This window comes from Atta cephalotes, assembly GCF_000143395.1.
Source record: "Atta cephalotes unplaced genomic scaffold scaffold00007, whole genome shotgun sequence".
In the NCBI taxonomy this organism is placed as follows: domain Eukaryota; kingdom Metazoa; phylum Arthropoda; class Insecta; order Hymenoptera; family Formicidae; genus Atta; species Atta cephalotes.
The window spans coordinates 6,245,232-6,267,575 of NW_012130071.1; the positions used below are offsets into that span (position 1 = coordinate 6,245,232).

The window sequence follows — 22,344 nt, forward strand, 5'->3', positions numbered from 1 at the left end:
ATTATCTAGGTTTCCAGTGAGTGAACAGCTATATGGATGTACTCACCGGAAACCTGAATAATTTGCAACCTTTTTCGGATCTGCTGCAACAATTTATTGCAACGCAGCAAGATATTTTGAAATTGCAATTTACATTTACTTTGTCACCACGTGTTTGTCACTAATAATGTCACTAATAATCATGCTATCAATCAAGTCGAATCAAAACGGCTGATGAGAATACCTACTCTCTAGTGCCTTAATGCGAATGTACCAGAGATTATTAAAAAAAAAATTGTTGTATATATAATAAACAAATGGCTTTAGGCATGAAGATATATTTAGATATGAAGATATAGTGTTCACTTTAACAATTCTTGACTTTACTTATGTTATTAACTTATTTAATAATTCCGATTCATTTTTCTCAAAATTATATAAGTCTAATAAAAAGAGGATATAGTGGAGAGGATACTCTTCACGAATTTTGATCTCCTTCAGTATGAATTTACATCGAAAATAAATTGTGTTTGAGTATTTTGTAAGCTTGAGATGATCCATACAACGAATATAAATCTTTCTCCCGGCTATCTCTATAGAATTCGCTTGTAAAGAAGATATTCGTCATCCTTCTGGTCACCCTCCTTGAAACTCTAAAACCCATACACATTTTATGATGTATATGAAAATGGCGACGTTATTGTCGAATTTTGGATGACCGCGCTTATTTCATTCAAACTGGAGACATCTCAAGTTTATACCTTCTTACAATGATAGCTCTTGACAGCGACGTTTTTCACTGAAACATTTTCATTAAATTACAAAGTGAACAGGATATAACGTGTGATGATAAATCATTTACTTATATAATACTAAAGTAATTCTAAACTTCGAAATTTTTTTTACACGAAAAAATGATTTTGCTGAAATATTTAAAAATTGAATTAGATATGAAGATTTTTTTTTAGACTGATATAAAAAATTTGGACCATGCAGGTTGCTCACGCTGATTGCTAAAATATCAAAATTTTTTGTAGTATTGTTCATCACGCTTGAATTTCTCAATTATTTCGATGGTCCAAATTTATTTTCAGATCTAGCTTTCTGTATTTTGATAAATTTTGAAATACTTCAAAAAAAATTCTTCGTTCTTTTCATGTGTTTTTAATTATGTACATGATTTTCGTTTTATTGACTTTAAATACAAGAAAATTATAAAAATTACTTAAGCAAACATGACACAGCAATCATAAACAAAAATATGAAATAAACATGCGACAAAATATCGTTTTTAACTTTATATTTTGGATTTTTGGAGATTTTGTAATTAATCACAAGTAATGTATTCACTGATGATAGCTCGAAATGTTGCCAAAACGTTGTTATTTATTGAATAATAAATCATTATTAATAATTTTGTTGCGCTCCATTTACTGCGCTTAATTCTCATTGCCAGTGTAATTCTTATTTATTTATAAATAAAAAAATTGGTAACTATTATAAAATTATCTTAAAAAATTTTTCAGAAAACTTTATAAACTTTTTTACATAAAAATCGCCCTTTTTCTTAAAAAGAAACGATTTATATAGTAAAAATTAATATAACATAAATGTATAGCATAAATAATTTCGTTGTATTTTTCGAACATTTGAATGAAGACTGCTTCGCTTGCAAGAATGAGAAGCGAAAATTGAAGATTTTCTTTCTCTATAGTTGCCGTCCCATAAATGAGCTTAGCCATCTTGCTCAGGCACGAATTCATGTCCGGTAAGTTTTGCAAGTTCCCGAAGAACTCGCGTTTATTTCCTGCTTTGAGATACATCGAACACACCGGCTACTCTTCCGGCCATCTCGTTTGTCCGATTACTCCTTTGAACCGCAATTCCAATTCAACTTGAACAGTGTTTTCCAAATGATATTTCGTAAAATCAATATAAAGGGGAATTACTATTAGAAACCTTATATAAGAATTATAAATTAAATTAAATAATACTAATGACAATTCAGATATTACATTGTTTTTTACATTAACGATAATAAAGCAAAGAATGTACTTAATACAATATATGAAACGTTTTTACTTTTATTCTTACTTAAATCATTTTAATTTTTTTCAATTGGATCTGATTAAAATATCGAAGTTGCAATCTCTATCATTCTAACTTATTTTGGCTGTTGTCACATTTACTTGTTTTGAATGTAATTTTGCAAGTTTACATAAAAGTGTAGGATGAAACCTTTCACAACTTTTCCTTGGATTGCAAAGAGGCTCGTAGCTAAATTAAATTGGGAGACACTGAGATAGAAGGACCTCTTTTCCTCTCCCGTTTCATCCGATTCTATTTCGTTACATTTAGATACTCTACGGATGCACAAAAGGTTAGGTAAATCGACGGAAGCCAAACTGCTTCACAGCGATGTAATCAAATTCGATTGGTGTTTGATAATTAATTACAAACGTAATTACATACTTGTTACAAATGTTATACTTTTAAATTTACGCTTTTTTTGATAGAAAGGTTGAATTGGGAGACTAAAGGGAGCAATTAAAAATTTTTTTTTATGATAACGATTAATGCTGATATAATTAATCAGGATATAATTGTGTAAATAAATTGAATTTAGATTAAATAAAAAAGTTTCAACATTAATTTCTCAAAAAAATGACATATATATTTATAAATACAGCAACACATATCAATTTACAGTTTAAACAAAAATCTGAATTTAATTGAATGTGTAAATATTGGAAATTAAATTATTTACGAGGTTTAAATTATTTACGAAATTTAAACACACGAAAAAATATTATCAAATATTACATACACACAATCAATACAATCAATGGGATAAAAATAAAAATCACGCGTTATTTTGTTTTTGCTTTTTTGTTGAGTCTTTTTAGTCAAAAACGCTTTAGGTATAACTAGTTTTTATTTCTAAATATGTTTTTTCAGGATTATGAAGTCGATGATATAAATTGCCGAATTTCCGAAATGAAATGTTGTTTCGACGCGAGTCGAGCATTTCAATTATTTGGCTAAATTATTGATCAGAATGTGTTGCAACCGACTGTTCACGGAAAACTGTTTAAAGTTTCAGCGTTTACACTGTTCGACTGTAATAGAGCCCTCGGAATAGTTAAGGATACTTAACTGAAATCGCACAGCAAACTTCTTTATAGTCTCGACTACAATCGTCGTTGTAAAAAAGCAGTTTTATATGAGCAGTTATGCGTACGCACTGATGCGTGCTCAACAACAGTCGTGCGTCATTCTGTGGAAACATTACGTTTTTATAGCAGCGGAAAACATTATCTTCGAATGAACTATGTGTAGATGCGATTCAAATGCGTCTGTTTCGATCGCGATTATTGCCTGCCATTTTATGATCCGTATATAAAAAAGCATACAAATCAAATGTCAAGATAAAGATACTACAATAGCTTTATTTTATTATCAGCGCAACAAGAAACAAAGTAAGTAAAGATTCTTTTTTTCTTTATAATGGCGTCTTTTTGCTATTTTATTGAACAATTTAAAAAAGTAGTGTTTCTAAAAAAAAATGTTTTTACAGATAAAATAATAAGTAACGATTTTTATACAGACGAAAATATGTACGTCTGATTCTTCTGATTAGAAAATGAAACATATAATAATACTGATTTATAAATTTTGAATAATTTTTAATGCAAGAGAAGAAAATAACTTTTTTAAAACATATTTTGGAGCGCTCAATTTGAATCTACCGTCAGAAAAATTTCATAAAATTTTTATGAAGTAATATAATAATATAATTTATGAACTTTAAAACAGAGTCAAACAACAACAACAAATTATTTAAAAATTATTTAGGAAATTTACATAAATTTACATAAATGTTTTCATTTAAACATCTTCTTTTTTTTAATCTTTAAATGAGTAGGTAAAGTGACAACCCAACCTTTTTTAACTTCATCTTAAAAAAGGAAAATAAAAGATATTGCTCAGACCTCCAAAAATCTAAAATCATTATTTTTGTATTCTTCTATTTTAAAAGACTACAACTAATGTAAGTTTAATATAATGTAAGTTTAATATAATATACTCGTAAAAAAAAGTATAACTACATATGAAATAAAAATTTATTTTAGGATGTTCTGATCCACCTATTTGCATATTTTTAAATCATTTACCTACTTAAAAGTTAAATCAATTAATATAGCGAAAATTATAAATAATTCAGTATTTTCAAAACATTTGAATGAAGACTTCTTGCAGGAATGAGAAGCAACTAAAGTTTTTCTTACTTTAAATTTTTATTTAATTAAATTATGAAATTTTCATAATTTAATAATTTTCATAAAGCATGTCAATGAAGACGTAGGTTATCACGTATTAAAAATCATACATTTCATCATTTTTATAATTGCTACATGAAATAAATTTGCACATGTTTATGAAATCAGTAATCGATAATAATCTTTAAGTTATAGCTCGGAAATGAAGTAGTCTGTGGGAATTATTAAATTTTGCTCGATTACGGCTATCCGAAGGAAGCATTCTAAAGAAAAACATTTTAAAAGAGATATCTTCTGCTTTATTAATGATCGCGATCATGATTTCGCTGGAGAAAGCGGAAGAACTTACTTTGCATATTCCAGCAAAACCGTAGCATGTATTGCCACGGCGCAGACCCGACCGTCATCTTGTGCGGAGGAAATCGGGATAAACGAGATAAAATCTCTAAACGTAACACCATTTCTCTCTGCTCTACGAGCAAAACTAGTCGAAACTCTTTCGAACAAAAGCAGAACTGTTGGCGTTACCGCTCCGTGCCTAAAAGGCAAGGCATTGCCGCACAATATGAACGAAATTCAGTTGGAACACCATGGGAAAAATAAAACTTATAAGGAAAGTCTTTATTTAATTAAACGTGAAATTCTCAAGCGCGTTTCCGAAATTGCAAGGTTATCGCGCATTAATTCAGAATTAAAATTTAAAAACGACACTGCATCAGAATAATATTTCAATTATCCTTTAGCAACGTCTATTTACGTCTATTTAATTTTTTGATTATTTAGCTCTCTCTTGAATTTCAAATGTTAAATAATTTGATAAATTATGATCTTCCATTAATATTATATAAGTTTGCGAATAAAAATTTAAGGAGGTTCTCGCATTATTTCCTATAATCAATAGACAATTTATTCATAATAATATGTAAAACCATTAAAATAATAGAATAAAAAGGGTACTAATAATATCTTATTGCCATTATACTTAATTACTGTTAATTTTGTATGTTACTAAATATTTTCAAAATGACAAAATAAAAGTTGTAAGATGCTTATTTTACACGCATCATCCATTTAACATATATTCTAGCTTTTTTTCATGGAAAAATATAAATTTGTAAACTACGATCAGTTTAAATGAGACTTTACGAGAACAAACTTAAGTATTTACTTTATAATTATAATGATTTTTAAATTGCTGTCTTATACGCAAGTGTCTCAATTTAAAAGAGAATACCTACAGAATAAGGTTATACCTTCAACTTGTAATGTAAAATTCTAATAAATTTATAATTAAATATCAAACTATGGTAAAAAGTAAATGAATTTTTTTCTAGATATTATTGATATTATTAATTTTTGTATTACATGTATTATAGACTTATATTTCATCGCGAGAACCTCCTTAAGTTAAAATTAAAATAAATTTTTTAATAATTAAGTTCCATATTTCTTATTAAAAGAAATTTATAATGAATACAAAATTGATATAAATTTTTTCATAATAAATTAAGATCATATACTAAGTAAATAATAGATGTTATAATAAAGCATCCTCTGTATACAATTATTATAATGTTGCATTGTACACGTTTTTTCTTTTTTTTTTGCAAATTTTTGAATGCGAATTTTTTTTATGTAACATACTAATTTTATAAATTTTATTTTTATAAAGAATACTTCACATTAAAAAAAATTAGTTGTAGAAAAATATTAGAGAATAAAAGAAATAAGTTTTGCGATATTTCAAAAATCGCTGTGCTAAGAAATTAAAGATGAAAAATTCTAACAATCAATATTGTATAATAAAAATTAAAAATAAATGTTTAGAAATACTATGAACCAATAAATAACAACAACAAAATAAATATAAGAAACAAATATAATTATCATGATCTAAAAACAAATAACAAATAACAAACATTGTTTTGAGCCCGATCGCGTCATCTTCAATGTTACATATAAACATAATTAAAAAGAACAGATAAACTAAATTAAATTACTTAAATTAAACGGATCAACTAATAAAATAATACCAAAAGAATGGCCATCTGTAAAATCGCATCGTGTCATCGTGAATATGACATTCACAACAATATAGCGTAAATATCAAAATAATAAACATTCATATTGGTGTCAAAATGCGCAAAATATTCACAAACATTGTAAATTCAAAAATTCTTGTTAAAATATATAAAAATAGTGAAATTTTCCAAGAAATTCCTTAATAAAAACTCTACACACACATGTACACACATATATAATAAAATACTTGTCAGCCCGAGTTGATTCAATATTTATACTTTTAGTAACTTAATTAATTTAATCATATTTTGTTGACTTAAGTTAATATATAAAAAGTTGACATAATATAAGAAGAAATTTTTATATTATCCCGAAAAATGTCTTTAAAACATTATACAGTTAAATTTTATAATAAAACAAGTATTAAGAAGTTCTTTACGTATATATACAGGATGTCCCGTATTTCACCTGACAACGTTTGTGGTCAAATAGAGCGGACTAGACAGAGTCGAAAAGTCCTCTACCATTTTGCAACTTTCACAATAGTTAATAAGATATTGATTACTAAAAATTGTTAAATATTGGTCTTCAATAATTTTTTTCTCAAATACTATCATATTATTATAAATACTATCATATTAATATTAACTTTACAAAAAAATTGCAAGTGACAAAAATTGTTTATTTTCTTCTCATACAACTCTAAAAATTTGTTCAGAATTTAATAATTTAATTTTAAGAATTTAATAAATTTATTAATTTTTTAATACTGCATTTTCTCATTTATACTAACAAAAAAATACAATTATTAAAAAATTCAGAAAAAATTCTGAAAAAATTCTTCCCAGAACTTTATTAAGTATATCTAAGTATATATTAAGTATATTAAGTATATCTAAGTGCATCTAGACTGCGTACGGATTGGTGAGATAAGGGATGAGAACCAAACTGAAAATCAACTCAAAGTTGCAAATAAATTCCAGCACTGTTTTAAACGTATAAAATTGAAATAAATGATAATCTTCATTATTACATAAATTTATAAATAAAAAAATTGAAAATGAGCTATAATTTTTATAATAATCGAAAGTTCCATATTTCTCTTATTGAAAAAAAGCTTGTATTAATAATAATAAATCAGAACTCATGTAAGAATTTTTTCGGGTTTACTTTTTATTGTTCTACATCTCATTCGTAGAATGATTAAGAGAATTTTTATATGTCGTATTACATTAGTTTGTTTAGCGACAAAGTTTACGGGAGAGACTTTAATTCAGTAACGTTCAAACAATTCCTCGACAACGTGTAATTCAAGAGTCGGTTAACTGCTTTGAAAAATTCTAATTTAGTCTGATTAGTGAAAGCAAATAAAGCAAATGACAATAGGAAATGTAATGCCAATTGTGTCATTAATGGTGGCAAACTTTCTCTGTTTATTTATGTCAAAATGACGAATTTCATCGCAATCCGCAATCTTAATTGCAAGTTGTATCCTAAATCCAGAACTACTGTGTAGAAATAAATTTATATAAATCTCTTCATTTTTCAGCAAGAAACATAGCTCTCCGCGTTAATAAAGCTTCTCATGAAAAATTATGTTTCTTACTGAAGAAATGACGTCACTTTGCTTCGTGATATTTTCTATCTTACAAGAAAACATGAAAAAGTGTGTTCCGATTTTGATGAAATTTATATTATAATTTAAATCAAAATAAAAAATCAATTAAAAAAAATTAATTTATTTTCAGTTGAAGCCGATCTTATTGTTAGTGCTTAATTATTTCAAAGTAAATTTATATAAACACATCCAATTTCTGTTAACCATACAGCAAAATCTTTTTCAGTTTTAAAACGCAATCATTGAACAGAACTAAAGTAGAGTTTTCTCTCACTTGTTTTATTATTGCAACAAATATTGCTGAAGCCTCAGTGATCGAATGGTGAGGATGCGCGCACAAAATATGCAAGATTTTCAATCTTCGGATTCAAATCCTAACTGAGGTAATACTTCTCGCAATAAATTAAATTATTTACAGTTCTTAAGATGTTTAGAATAGCATCAAATTAATATCTCCCTCCCCTTTTTAAGATGTTCTTTAATATTAAAATTATTAAAATTGTTTGTCAATAACGTGACATTTGCTAAAAATCATTTCTCTTAATTGATTTATTCTTGTCAGTCTAATATGAATTATAAAATAAGAAACATTTTTGTGTTCACATTTAAGATAACGCATCCCTTTGAAGAAAATCGGTTCTTTTTTGAAACAAATATCATCGAAACTGTGAGATGGAAGAAACAAGCAAAAATATTTTAAATAAAAATGTGGTGAAAGTCAAATGGTTTTAAAAGTACTTTATAATCATGATGAAAAAAAACTTTTTTAATTTATGTTTTTATAAACAAAAATTTTGTTATTAAAAAATTTTGTTTACTATTATTGCATAATATTCTTAAAATCATTCAACTTTTATTAAAAATTTTTTTCTATCTTTTATAGTTTTAATTCGTTTCGAAAGAAAGCAACCATTAATTTTTTTTTTTTAAAGAGTGTTTCATCCCCTAAAAGTGCGTATGGGCATAAAAAAAAATGTCCCTTATGCTTGTGATCTAGAATACAATATGTTGTTAAAAACTCATTAAAATTAGAAAGGAAAACACTTCTCTGCATTTTCTTGTTAAATCGAGAGTGAAAGTATTTGTAACGTAAATTGTTTTCTGCGCTGCACTCGTAATCACATAAGTCGGTCGAGTTAAGAACTTGGAATCGGTTTGTATCGATATCGGCTTCAATCAGGCCGTAATGGCGCAAATGCAATTAAGTTCTTCACGGGAGCGAATTATAGACGCGAGCGTACATATAACTTTACGTAACTCCGCGACAGATAAATTATATCTTAAACTGGCGCATGCTTTAATTGCTTCATCCAATACGCTCGCGTGAGCAAAGTAACTCGACTTAATGAACGGCCAGCAATAAAAACCGTTACAGGCGTTGAATGTCGCGTGAATCGCTCGCACATTTCTCTTCGTTTCTTATCTATATGTTTTCCTTTTTTTTCTGTTTTGCCTTTTTACGGAAACTTTTCGCCGTTCTGAATGCTTCTTTGTCTTTATAACAGTTTTCTCGCAAAATAGTTAAAATAATATTTTTATTAATCCTGTGGGAATAATTTCAAGAATATCCACGAAATCGATAAACACTATGATACAGAAAGATTATATGATACGTGAAATTTCAATAATTCTGACATTTTTTCCACTATAAAGCGAAATCTAGAAAAAAAACTATACCTACATGATTCAGTTTAACATTTTTAGGATTGTAATGTGAAAAAATTAAATAGAAAAGTTAAATAGAAAAGTTATATAGCATATATTAAAAAAATTCCTTTGAGAAAAAACTATCTTAATCGCGTACATTATGTACATTTCTTTTCGTTTAAAACTTATGGCACGATAAGTTGGCTTACAATATTAAATACGTTGATACAAATGCAAAAGCTCAAAGTCTTCAAACGACTTCAAACAGTTAAGTACGCATTAAGTATTACTCGATTAAAGTATTCCATAACATTCCATAAAATGTTATATAATTGTGAAGTTAAAAATGACGATATAAGCGAGATTATAAGCTAGATGGATATAAGCTACATGGATTAATTTTATTGATATAATCAGTCAGCTTCAGCATTTAAATGTATTTATTATATATATTTGTTATCGACAAGTACGCAGATTATTTTAGATATTGTGTGTGTGTGTGTGTGTGTGTGTGTGTGTGTGTGTGTGTGTGTGTGTGTGTGTGTGTGTGTGTGTGTGTGTGTGTGTGTGTGTGTGTGTGTGTGTGTGTGTGTGTGTGTGTGTGTGTGTGTGTGTGTGTGTGTGTGTGTGTGTGTGTGTGTGTGTGTGTGTGTGTGTGTGTGTTGCTATTCTGAACAACATGGACCATCTTAATCTCTCAACGGAGACAATTGGCGTCACTGAAGACAATTTATAGCAGAGCTAGACAAGGTCGATTCCTCTTGATAGTTAAAAATAATAACGGGGTACTTCAATATTGTATTTTATAAGAATAATTTTTACATGCCAAAATTTAATCCTACATAATTTCTATGTGTTACTAGGGAAGGAATATGCTACCATCGCGTCACATGTGTATTATAATATTGTTATCTGTTTTTCTAGACTTTAAACTTATTGCTGTGCTATTGTATTTCTTAAGACTCTTATTTACTAACCACTACTATTTTAGATTATCAAAAACGAGAAAATATACATATATATATATATAAATTCTCGCAAAATATATTAATATGGAAATATTTCAATAAAACAATATTTACAACCGATTTGTAAAAAGTATCGAAAACTTTACTTTTGTTTCGTTAATTAATAAATAATCATATATCAAAGTATGATTTAATTTAATGAACCAAGAAGATTTTGATATATTTTGATATATTTTATAAGTTTATTTTATTAATTGCAAATGTTGTTTTATTGAAAAATATTTCAATGTAAATATAATTTATAATAGTTTATTGTGTTTTTTACTTGTGACAGTCTAAGATATATAATAGTGAATAAATTGGAACTTTAATATTTTATTTTTTATTTTTTCATTCTTTATTTCATCTTCTATTTCTAATTTTTTGAGCTAATTAATTCAGCTTTAAATTTTTTTATTATAAAATATAATAAATAATTACTACGTAGTGACATAATATATTGGAAATTATCAGAAAACGGAAAGCATGATATTTAACGAGTAATATCACAAGTTGAAAAAAAATACATAAATATAAAAAAGCATATAAAATGATATGAATGACAAATGTGAAAGTTATATCACTTCCGTTATAAATCGTGTCGTTTACATTTAAATTAACTTAATTTAATAATAATTTTACACTCCAGATCCAGTCGATATCAGTTAAAAATGATATCAACATTACGTACATATATAGATATATATAATTTCTTAGTTAACACAATATAAATGTATAATACTATAATATTTTTTTTTTATAGAAGGACCAATCACAATTTTTGATGAAATACGTCCTTCACATCGCTCCATTGATTTAATCGGATTCTTTCCGGGCAGTCAAATGACATTAACTGCGAACAATGAGATAATAAAAACAAATTTCTAAAATATAGAGTTTACACGTCAGTTTAACATCGAGGATAAGCTGTATCTAAAATCTACAATTATTGTTGTTCAGTAATCAAATGTCTAAACAAATCTTGATCAATAAGATAACAAGATTACCGAAAATATGAGATTAAAGATAAACACAGCATTATTCGATGTGTGATAATTGACCGAATTTTCCAACAATGGCTCACATTATACTTGTTAATTTATGTATTGAATTGTATTCAAACGATATTCATTAAGCTCATGTTATATGCTTAAAGATATTTATCAAGCTCATATTACGCTTTAACGAAGGGCAAGATGATTGTGTTCTTACACCGAACATATATTATTCTGTAAGGTTATAGGATTTAATTATTAATCCTAGTATGATATTGTTATTTTTGATTATCTTTCTTATAACACCAGGTTTGTAAAACCCTACAATCTTGTCACGCTATCTTTGGACTGCATACGTATTTTTTAGCCCAAACATGTGAAATTTATATTTCGAAGTCAGACAAAGACAGATAAATATAAATCAAATAATATTTTATTTTCAATTACAAAAATTTCAAAGAAATTTTCTTGGAAAAATTCGCAAAATGACTACTTTGAATAAAAAAATTTTCAAATTTTTTAATTTAATGTTCAAGCAAAAACTCCAGAATTTCTTTAATTGACCCTTTGGACTAACAAAAAAAAGAATAATGATATGAATCGCTCAAAAAAGTATAATTATTTGAATCATCGAAAATCGACATTTTTTAAGAATCTACATATTTTAAGTTTACACAATTAATAAATAAAATCTTATTATATTTGAACAATATAAAAGAGTAATAGTATAAAGAATTGTATATGTATAAATATTATTATAATATGTATAATTAAGTTTATTAGGATTTAGTTTAGAGGATGATAACACTCTAAAGCAATAAATCCCCCCCCCCGACCGAGCGATCTCCGAAGACTGACAGAAATTATAAAATTTCTATTACTTATTAAATTGAAATATAATTCTTTTTAGTTCTACATTTTCGTGTATTTACTTTTATACTATCCGAAACTCAGTAAACGTATATTTAATAAAAAATAAAGAAATACCCAGAACGCCGAAACTTACAAACTAATCACATGTGGGTCTCAAGTACCCTCTTTGAATTTTCGTACATCTCACATCGAGAATAACGCAAAAAGAAAATATCTTTGTAGGTTTATCTATGGACAGTTCAAGTTTTTTTTCAGCTCAATCCAGGTTTTCAAATTATAAAAAAGTTATAGCAATGTAAAAAATCACATAGGGTACGTTGAACTCATGAATATCACACTAGGATTAAGTTATTCAAATAATAAATTCAAATAAATATATAATATTTATGAATATTAAATAAATTGTTAAAATACTTTACGTTTGGTTGATTCAATTTATTTCGCGAAATTTAATTTAATTTAACAGCAAAAGCGTTTCCGTTTTTAATAAAAAATTATTGATATGTCAGCATCTCAATATGTTTGCCAGCAATTTTTTTGAAAGATCTATTAAAGATTGGTAAAATTGTAGCGACTTAATAAATAGGTATTACATATTATCTGTTTAAATATTTCTATTTGTAAGAAAAGACATTTATGAACATTTATATCCGTACAAGTTAGCAGCATGAGTATTCTATATTGTCTCGAATACGGCTGTCTATCTCGTTAATTTCACTTTAAATTCTCCCAGGTCAGGTCTCACCTGGAATACTCATCGCGATTATAATGCTTGGTATGAATATAAGAACGACTGCATATTCATTTTGATTTATCTCATTGTGGCGTCAACATAGATGTGGGACGTTGCGGAACAAAAATCCGATATCAGACATTTCCTTCATACCATATTTTATCGCAGCATCAACCGCATGATTTAACGCCCCTGCTTACATTCATTACTTTTATTATATGCAAAATACCTCGCGCGAAATTCTCGTTTCGAAATTTCGATGCGACACATTTTACCGAAATGATGTTGAAACCGCTGTTGCGGCAACTCACGAATTGTATTATAGTTAGGATGAAGTTAAGCTTTTCAATTTTGAGCCTTTATTTAGATCAAGCGACAAATTTAAATTTTTCACGTAAAGAAATGCGAAATTTTTCTACGCGATAATTTACGCGATGCAGAGCCTTATGGCTACGTAACAGCTTTTCCCATGACAAGTGTGCAATTATCGGAACACCGATAGAATTTCTAGGTGTTACATTCACTTCTCAAATATGAAAATATTCATGGTTTTAATCTAGAAACGAAATCGCACGATATCACATCTAATTCGAGCTGAATGTTGGTCAGCATTGGCGCACCGTCCAGAAATGGGTGACACCGATACGTCCATATAGCGTTACCCGATTTTTTTTCAATTATAAATGCAAACGAAATTTGACGTGCCAAAAATTAAAAGCGTCCAATATCGTGTTTTCGGTGCAGTGAACAAACTGCGAGGTTCGTCGATTTGACAACCGCTATTTATTGATGGCAATCAACACGAATGGGAAAAGTGGAATCGGCGTGAGCCTTTCTGCGAGATATATCGATTACATAACGACCAGAGCAGAGTATAAATTACTTTTCGAAGCAATATATATCGATGTCGTCTTATTTACTCGAACGTAATATGATTTTCTATTTAGTGATAAAAGTAAATTACACTGTCCACTGTTTTTTTTTCACAAATAAATAAATTGTCATTTCGGATATATTTTTCAATTTTAATCTACTGACTACCATTATTCTAAATTAAATCTGTTGTCCAAATTTGATTATCAAAATTTTGTAAAAAATGGCATTAAAAGAGACAAAAATTTTTAAAAATTTAATGACGTTATAGTAATAATTTTTTTTTAATTCGTTAATGTGCAAAAATAACAAATTTTATTTTTAACTGCATTTTGTTTTGTTTTAACATAATTTTTCGTTTTTGGAAACAAAAAAATCATTCCAAAGCGAAACAAAATGTGTTATAAAGCTATAAATTGATACTTTTACATAAAATTAAAAAATTTAAATAATAAATTTATTGTTGGTGTTACAACATCATAAAAACTTTTAAAATTGTGGTTTTTCGCCTGTTCATTTTTTAAAATTTGATCTTGATATAGCCACATTTGGATAACGGATTCATATTCAACAGGCAAAAATACAACGTTAATGATTATCTATTAGAGAATTCATATTAGAGAAAAAAAAGATATTATAATATTTTTCGAATGTTATTTTATATTATTTGTGCCGTCTTTATTCATACAAAAAATTAACTTTCTATTATAAAAGGCAATTAGATACACTGAAAAAATTTCTGGAAAATGGACGAATTTGAATTTTCTGATTAAATTTATTCTAATTGAGATAATCGGAATTCTGATCGATACAATATTTCTGGTAAAATCTACTAAAATTCTTATTTTTAAGAATAATTCGAATATATTAAGAATTCTAATTATTTCAACTAGAATTCTAGTTGATTTAATCAGAAAATTCTAATTTATCCATTTTTCCATCAGAATTACTATTTAATCCAACTAGATCATTTTTCTTAATGTTCACAATTACATACACATTATACACGTACATCAAATAATTTCGAAAGAATTAGTAAGTATTAATTAATACTAATTTTAACTACTGTTGAGTCTGTGCTATTTATTTAAATTTTAAACTTTAAAATCAAATAAAACTTTTTTTAATCCATTTTATAAAACTTTCCTAATTAATTGCTAAATAGCCGCGTCAGGTCACAGTGTCGATCGGGCTCGCATAGCGACCTGTTTAATTAACAAAGCTATCTCATATAGATTATGTCTGCTATCAAGCATATATATAAATTTCTATTAAATCATGCGAAATGTTATTGAGTATAATCATGATGAGGGATTGCATTATTGGATATCTTCCACTCGAGTAATTTCAGTTAATTCATCGTGGATCGGTTGGAAAATTTACGGAACGCAAACTTGCAATATCAATATACTTAAAAATTGCACTACTCGCATAAACGTGCATCTCTTTGTTAAAACTGTCTCCGAATTCTGAATACCACTCTACATAATAAACGATCTGCATTAACGGTCATGTGTTACTCTTCTCTTCAATTCATCGGATGTCAGAAATGTTTATTATATAAATACTGTACAGTAGAGATACTATTAAGTAATTTATCATTTTTGTCAACCTTTGTATTAAATAAAACTAGAAATTCGAAGTTATTCAAAAGAGAAATTGACAAATTTTTTTTCGCGGAATAAAAAAGGAGATAAAAAGTATATTGAAGCGCGTGGAAATTTTGTTTTAATTTTGATAAAATTTTATTTTACCTCTTTACTCGATAAGTAAAACAAACTTTTCACACTAATTTAAAATTAATTCATTTATAACTGAAAATTATAAAATAAAATAAGAATTTTAATTATTTTAGAAGATATGTGTTTTTCAATTCGTTAGTTTTCGCATGATTTTGGAACAAGAATATATGTTTGTATTATTTATGAAAAAAGAAAACAAAATAAAAATTGACAAATAAAAGTATGTATATCAAATTTCACATAACGCTCCGTAAAACAATAATCCTTTGTAATAAAGGCAAAGTCATACAAACGAATTGTAACAGGATTAATTTCTCAATGGTGCAACAGGATGTCCGACAATGTTCGTTCCGTGGGAACGAAGTACAGAAATAAACGATAATATTCTGGATCGGTGAATTTCGGAAAACAGAAGCGCTTCAGTCCGAGATTATTTTTTTTTTTCAATTGCCGCTTTCAGATAGACTAGACGGGCGAGCCCTTTTGCTACTCCATGTACGATCAGCTGAAAAAGCCATCCTTTACGTTTTCCGACGATTCAATTTAACCGCGACTGAGCGAATCGTCAACGGACAGACGCCGTCATGAAGTTGTCCAAGTAGATTGGATCTTATTGAATCCAGAACTGTCCTCCTGGAAAGGACGGAACAGACCTTCCTCTACTTGATGGGAACAAGCTTGCGTCCTCATAAAACAGTGTGCTCGCGTCGCTTATTCAGTATTGAATTGCGACATGAACGTTGACGTCCGTTGTGAATCTCGAGTCAACACCTGGCACCACGACACACACACACAGAAGGAGAGACAACGGTCATGCCGAATTTAACGTCGCAAAAAAGTTGTCACGGACGAGCAGAGTTCACTTTTGATTGCCGACGATTGAACATTTTCGCGTCGTTCACCGGTATGTCGTCATTTGAGGAGCAGAGTTTCAAAATGCGTTAAATTTGTAATTTTTAGAAAACGAGAAAGAAAGAAACTACGCACATAAGAAAACTACGCACTTTACAGAAAATAACAATATGTCAATCAGTAGAATGTGAAATATATAATTAAACAAAATTAACAACTACTAAAAATGTTAAACAAATGCATTTTGTTTGTTTTTAGTAAAAAATCATAATGCATTTTAAAACATTTTTTTCAGCATATTAATTAACGATGAAAAAATATTTTCTGAATACTTCTCAGAGCTTATAATATAAGTCATTCTACACTGAACACTACGCTATCTAACTAAAAAAATGAAACAAAAGTCTCATTTACTGGATAGTCGGCAAAAACGAAGGAAACGGGTGATCAAAAGAAACGGAAGGAGTGAGTTATCCTGAAAGATGATCTCCATAAAGCATGGATCACACGCTTTATAGAGATTTTCGTAGACAAATTGTGCGTTTATCTGACAATATGTCAAAAGTTTACTGAGAAAAAGGTTTGGTTAAATTAAGTCTAGTTGGACGAATTAAAATTTGTTGATTAAATTTACTAAATTTTAATTGAGATAATCGATATTCCGATATAATCAGAAACTTCTGGTTTGTTCCATTTTCAATCAGACATTTTCCTCAATGTTCAGCAAAAATATATTGCGCTAAGGGAGATTTTACCGGAGATAAAAACCTGGCATAAAGTAGTCACTTTTATCAGATTATAGAAAATTAGTAACAGGAAATAATTCATCAAAACATAAGTTTTGATAGAATTTCAATGAACTGTCGGTTAGATGCTAAAACTGGATAACCGCGCAAACTATCATTTTTGTGTCAGAACTTGCTGCATATAGTATGGTACTATTATTTTTATTACAAAGTAAAAATATTTCGGTTTAACTAGCGAGCCAATTTGTAAAAAATCTAAAATACTCGATGTACTTTTAACGGCTCTAATATTTCTTGAAATTTTCTTACCTTCCAATAAAGTTCTTCAACTTTCCTGCAACTTGAAAGTGAAAGGACATGTTCTATGTTAAAAAAATCTTGACAATAAGTATGGTACTTTTTAAATGTCATATTGTGCTTACGAAGTTCTTGTTTTTATTCTTTATTTTATGTTTTATTAAAAGTAGTCGCATCTGCTAACTTTGTAGCTGTTATCATCGTTTATTTCTTATTACTTTTTCCGCAGAGAAACGCGCAATCAACGGTTTCAAAACAATTAAAAGTGTTTATTAAATTTGTCGAAGTTCCGCAAATGAGTTAAATCGTAAAGCACCGAGTTCTGGCTTAAGTTGCTTATACTTGGCTAATGATTATAGAAAGCGTGTAAGCTGCGCTTAAGCTCTGCCGACAACATAGACCCTTGGCAATTCATTCGATTAATTCGCGCGGGTGATTCAATAATGTTTCCTGCGAGGCAGCTTTTCGGGGCAAAAGTCAGTTGCTGGCGCATCCCTCCCGGATATTGGAAGCCGAGACCCAGGCAACAATGGAAAGAAACGCTTTCTTTTTAAACAGTGGGAAGAGTTACGACAGCTGGAACTGGTTGCCCGAATTGCACAGATTTTATTAATTCAGAGATACAGTATTCGCTTTAAAGCTTACGATTAAAAATTCGAATAAAAGAAGTAAACATCAAGATATTATTATATATATGAAATATTTCGAGTCCAATCGCAGAAAAAGAAAAGAATGCAGCAAGCTCGTGCTGAGTATATATATTCATTTGTATCTTTTATGTATTGTGAATATAATTTTATTGTGGATTAAAAATAAGATTGACGTAGAAATAAAGTGTTTACCATCTTTAATGTTTAATAAATAATCATTAAATCTACATTTATTTTTGTAATCATAGGAAATGACAATTATATTCAAAAGTAAAAATTTGTAGTATTATCAATTTTTAATTAATGTAAACATCTTTTAATAAACAAATCATTATCACTTAAAAAATAGTATATTTTTGTATAAATTTAAGGAAAATTTAAATTCAATCTTGTAGTTGAAGATAAAAAAAGTTGAATATAATTTTTTATTTAATCATTTTCAACATCTATCTTTTTCTCTTTCTTATTATTTTAACCAGTTATTTATTGCTATATTAGGTGTAGTAAAAAGAAATACATTATTTTTGCATGAAATTGAATGGAAAAATAATGGATTTCTTTTTACTGCACCTAATATTTATTGATGCATCTATTCCAAGAAGCAAAAATGCTCTATTCAAGCTCAATGGCGGATACAATGTACTAACATAAAGGCGAAATGTATGTGGTGGCTCACCGAATATGGGATTTCCACGAAGCGTTGCCAGTCCACCAAGGGTTAATACGTGCGAGTGATCCGCTGTTACCACGAGGAGTGTTTCCGTGAGATCGACCTCCTTCATAACTGCCTCAACAGCTTCCTCCAACGCTAGAGTCTCATCCAGGGCGCGATAAGCGTTGTTGTAGTGGTGAGCATGGTCGATTCTTCCACCTAAAGAGAAACGGCAACAGATATCGCTTATGAGATGCTACTATTTATTAAAGTTATCTTCATACTACTTCATAAAATAATGATTCGTTTCCTGGAGACTAATAATGCTATGATTCGTTTAGAGACTTTCGAATTCCTAGTTATTATTGTTCTTTTTCATCCCTCATCACATCAAATTTATTTAAATATATCAATATTATATTTATATATGATATTAAATATATCAATTGTACACTATTTTCTCTATCATAAAAAATTCATTTTTTGAATGTTAAAATATCTCAAATGTTAATTCTTACAACATTATTAGTTTAAAATGTTATTAGAATTTTTATTTAATTTTAAAAAAATTTGTAAAATTTATTGTAACAATTTATGATTACAATTTTCTTTTATATCGATATGAAATAAAATAGTACAATTTTGAATTGTATCCTTCCTTTATTTGTGATATCTTATTTGTTTGACATAAGGAGAGGATCATATTCAAGTTCGCGTTTTGTTTACTTCTATCCATTTTCACGCGCGTGCCTGTACACAATGTTTATTATTTAATAACTTCATTAATAGTTCTCAATTGGATTTTAATCAGTAGTGTCAATCATAGGTGAGATGGTGAGATGTTGTTCGTTGCCCATATAGTTCGGTCTGCGTGAGAGCAGCGGTTCCTGTTATCGCATTAACAAAGTTACACGAATGGACTTAACTTGATTATCGTGATAATTCTATCATGGCAAAATGGCGGCGCACGCGAGCGTTCACCGTAATAGCAATAATCAAAAAACAGCAGCAAAATTTTCACAGAGAGAAGTTTTAGCGTCATGCATTTTTCAGTTGAATTATTACAACAACAATAAATAACGATAAGATTAAAGATGAACAATGCAATGCGTTGTTCAAATTTTAACTCTGACTCGTTGAAATTCATATATAAAATTCTATTATATATAATTAGTTTATCAAGTGTCAAAAAAGAATAAAAATATTTATTTAAATTTATATGTTTGTTGAGTGGATACCTATATTGTTCGATAGAAAGTTTAAATTTCAATAAATTTGCGGAATAAAGTAATTTAAAGAAATTAGATAAAACATTAAAATAAAATACAAACAAGATAAAGAAATTATTTTATGCTACAATCACTTTTTGCTTATTGATAACTCGTTTCATATGGAGTTGCGTACATATTTAATGTATACATATTTGACCGAACTGTTTCACTCTATACAGATACAAGTCGATGCATCAAATGCATTGCTTGCAATATGTGTGTTTTCTCAGTTATTATACGAAATAATTACTCCAACTATTTATTCTTTCATGTACCAAATAATGTATCAATTAATCTAATGCATAACATTTTTGTATAAGACTTGCATAATCATTTTACTTACATTAGATTTATTCTTAAAGTCTCTTCACTAAAAATACTATTTTATTTTTAATAACATTATCGATGCTTTGTGTCACTTTATTCATAATATAGTTACATACGTAACTTTCTATAATCAATCTATAAGGTAATTTTATATTGTCAGTTGTTTGTAAATGTTGTATATAATACAACCGAAATTTTTTAATAACGAAATAAATTGCTATTCTAATTCACATTCAAATAGTTGACACGTTGGTTGTAATGGTCGTCGTCGGTGATATGCGCTTGACTTTTAGTGGCGTTCTGATGGTCATTGTAAGTGACCAACGTTATCGAAATTTTTAAAACCTCCGTAAATAAATAAATGGCATTTGAATGTAAAATTTTGAATGACATAAAAAGTTAAATAACATAAAATAAACAAAAGTTTAATAACAGAAAATAAACAATAAACAATTCAATACACACTATACAAATAATACATTTTTATCATTATATACTTGTAAAGAGAATAATTTGTGTATACAAATAAGATATACAAACTGGCTGAGCAGACAACGTGTTAAATAATAGATTTTAACGGTTTTTAAAGTTAATTTAACAAAAGTATAACAAATAACTGTTACACCGCCTATATTGTAAAACAATTGCTTTTACAAGCTAAACCATTTGCTGAAAAGAATATTTTATAATTATATTCTTTCCCAAATGTGCATTTTAAAAGAGAATTTACTTCAAAATTTTTAAAGTGAGTACATTGAATAGCATATTCTAATTCTTCTGCTTGTGATGTAAAAAGTTAAAATATGTTTCTTCGCGATATTTCAACGTTCATGCTCGGTTCTCGACGCAACTGATAGTGAAATGCAAAAAGGCACGATCATCGATGGCACTTCGTCGGTTTTATAATCATTAAGAGTATCACCGATAAAAGTAAACTGTAAAGAAGCCACGAGATAAACTATATCATGACGTTTTGAACTGACAGGCGTTGAACTTGCATCACTTGCACACCGCGAACGACATCAACTCCCTCGTTACGCGTACGTCATTCATGTACTTATACAAACTCGCTCGATTGAGATCCGACAGGTTCAATTGCTGCGCACTGCGAGAACAAAAATCAGCTTTATTATAGGTATTATTCTAAAGGATTCAATCGATACGATGCCATGTATAGAAAGATGTAGCTGCTGCATTTAATTTTTTGTTGTATTCGAGTCTCGTTCGAATTTACTTGACTTGGAGAAGCGACGCATATAAATATATTCTTATATGCATGCGTAGAAGGAACTCGCCTTGTGAAGCATTACAAGTGCTACATACATAATGTTCTGGAAAACGTGGTTCGATCGTGAAGGGAGTGAGTCTATACAAAAAAATAAGTCATAAGAAACAAAAGTTCAAAGAGATTAAAAAAAAGACTTGTGAAAGTCATTAAACTTCATGAAAGTTATAGAATAATTTTTTTCATATAAATTGATATTTTTACGCTAAATATGGTTCGAAGTGAAATTGAAACGTTTATTTTTGCAAGGTAATTTTAATTGAATTTTAATGGTTTTAATAAACATTTTGTGTTGTTATTACATATCTGCGCTCTGTAAACTACATTTGAACTCTTAGTGCCCGTTTTATTATAATATTTTATGTGTAGAACAATCTTCTTTTTTAATTTTTTTTCATGTGAGGCTTACGAGAAAATTGGCTTTGCTCAATTATCTTTGCTCACTTGTATGTATTGTATTAATGATCAAGAATACACAATAAAACAGGATATTCA

General features: G+C 28.4%; 1 protein-coding gene across 1 annotated transcript in view; it reads right to left on the bottom strand.

Annotated features, from left to right (window-relative positions):
* The window catches only part of LOC105627013 (alkaline phosphatase, tissue-nonspecific isozyme-like), a 72,743-nt gene that overhangs the window by 17,362 nt on the left and 33,037 nt on the right, over window positions 1–22,344 (bottom strand). Inside the window, exon 5 of the mRNA XM_012208295.1 lies at window positions 18,991–19,185. Coding sequence (XP_012063685.1) covers window positions 18,991–19,185 — 195 coding nt within the window. The remainder of the gene's footprint in view (window positions 1–18,990; window positions 19,186–22,344) is intronic.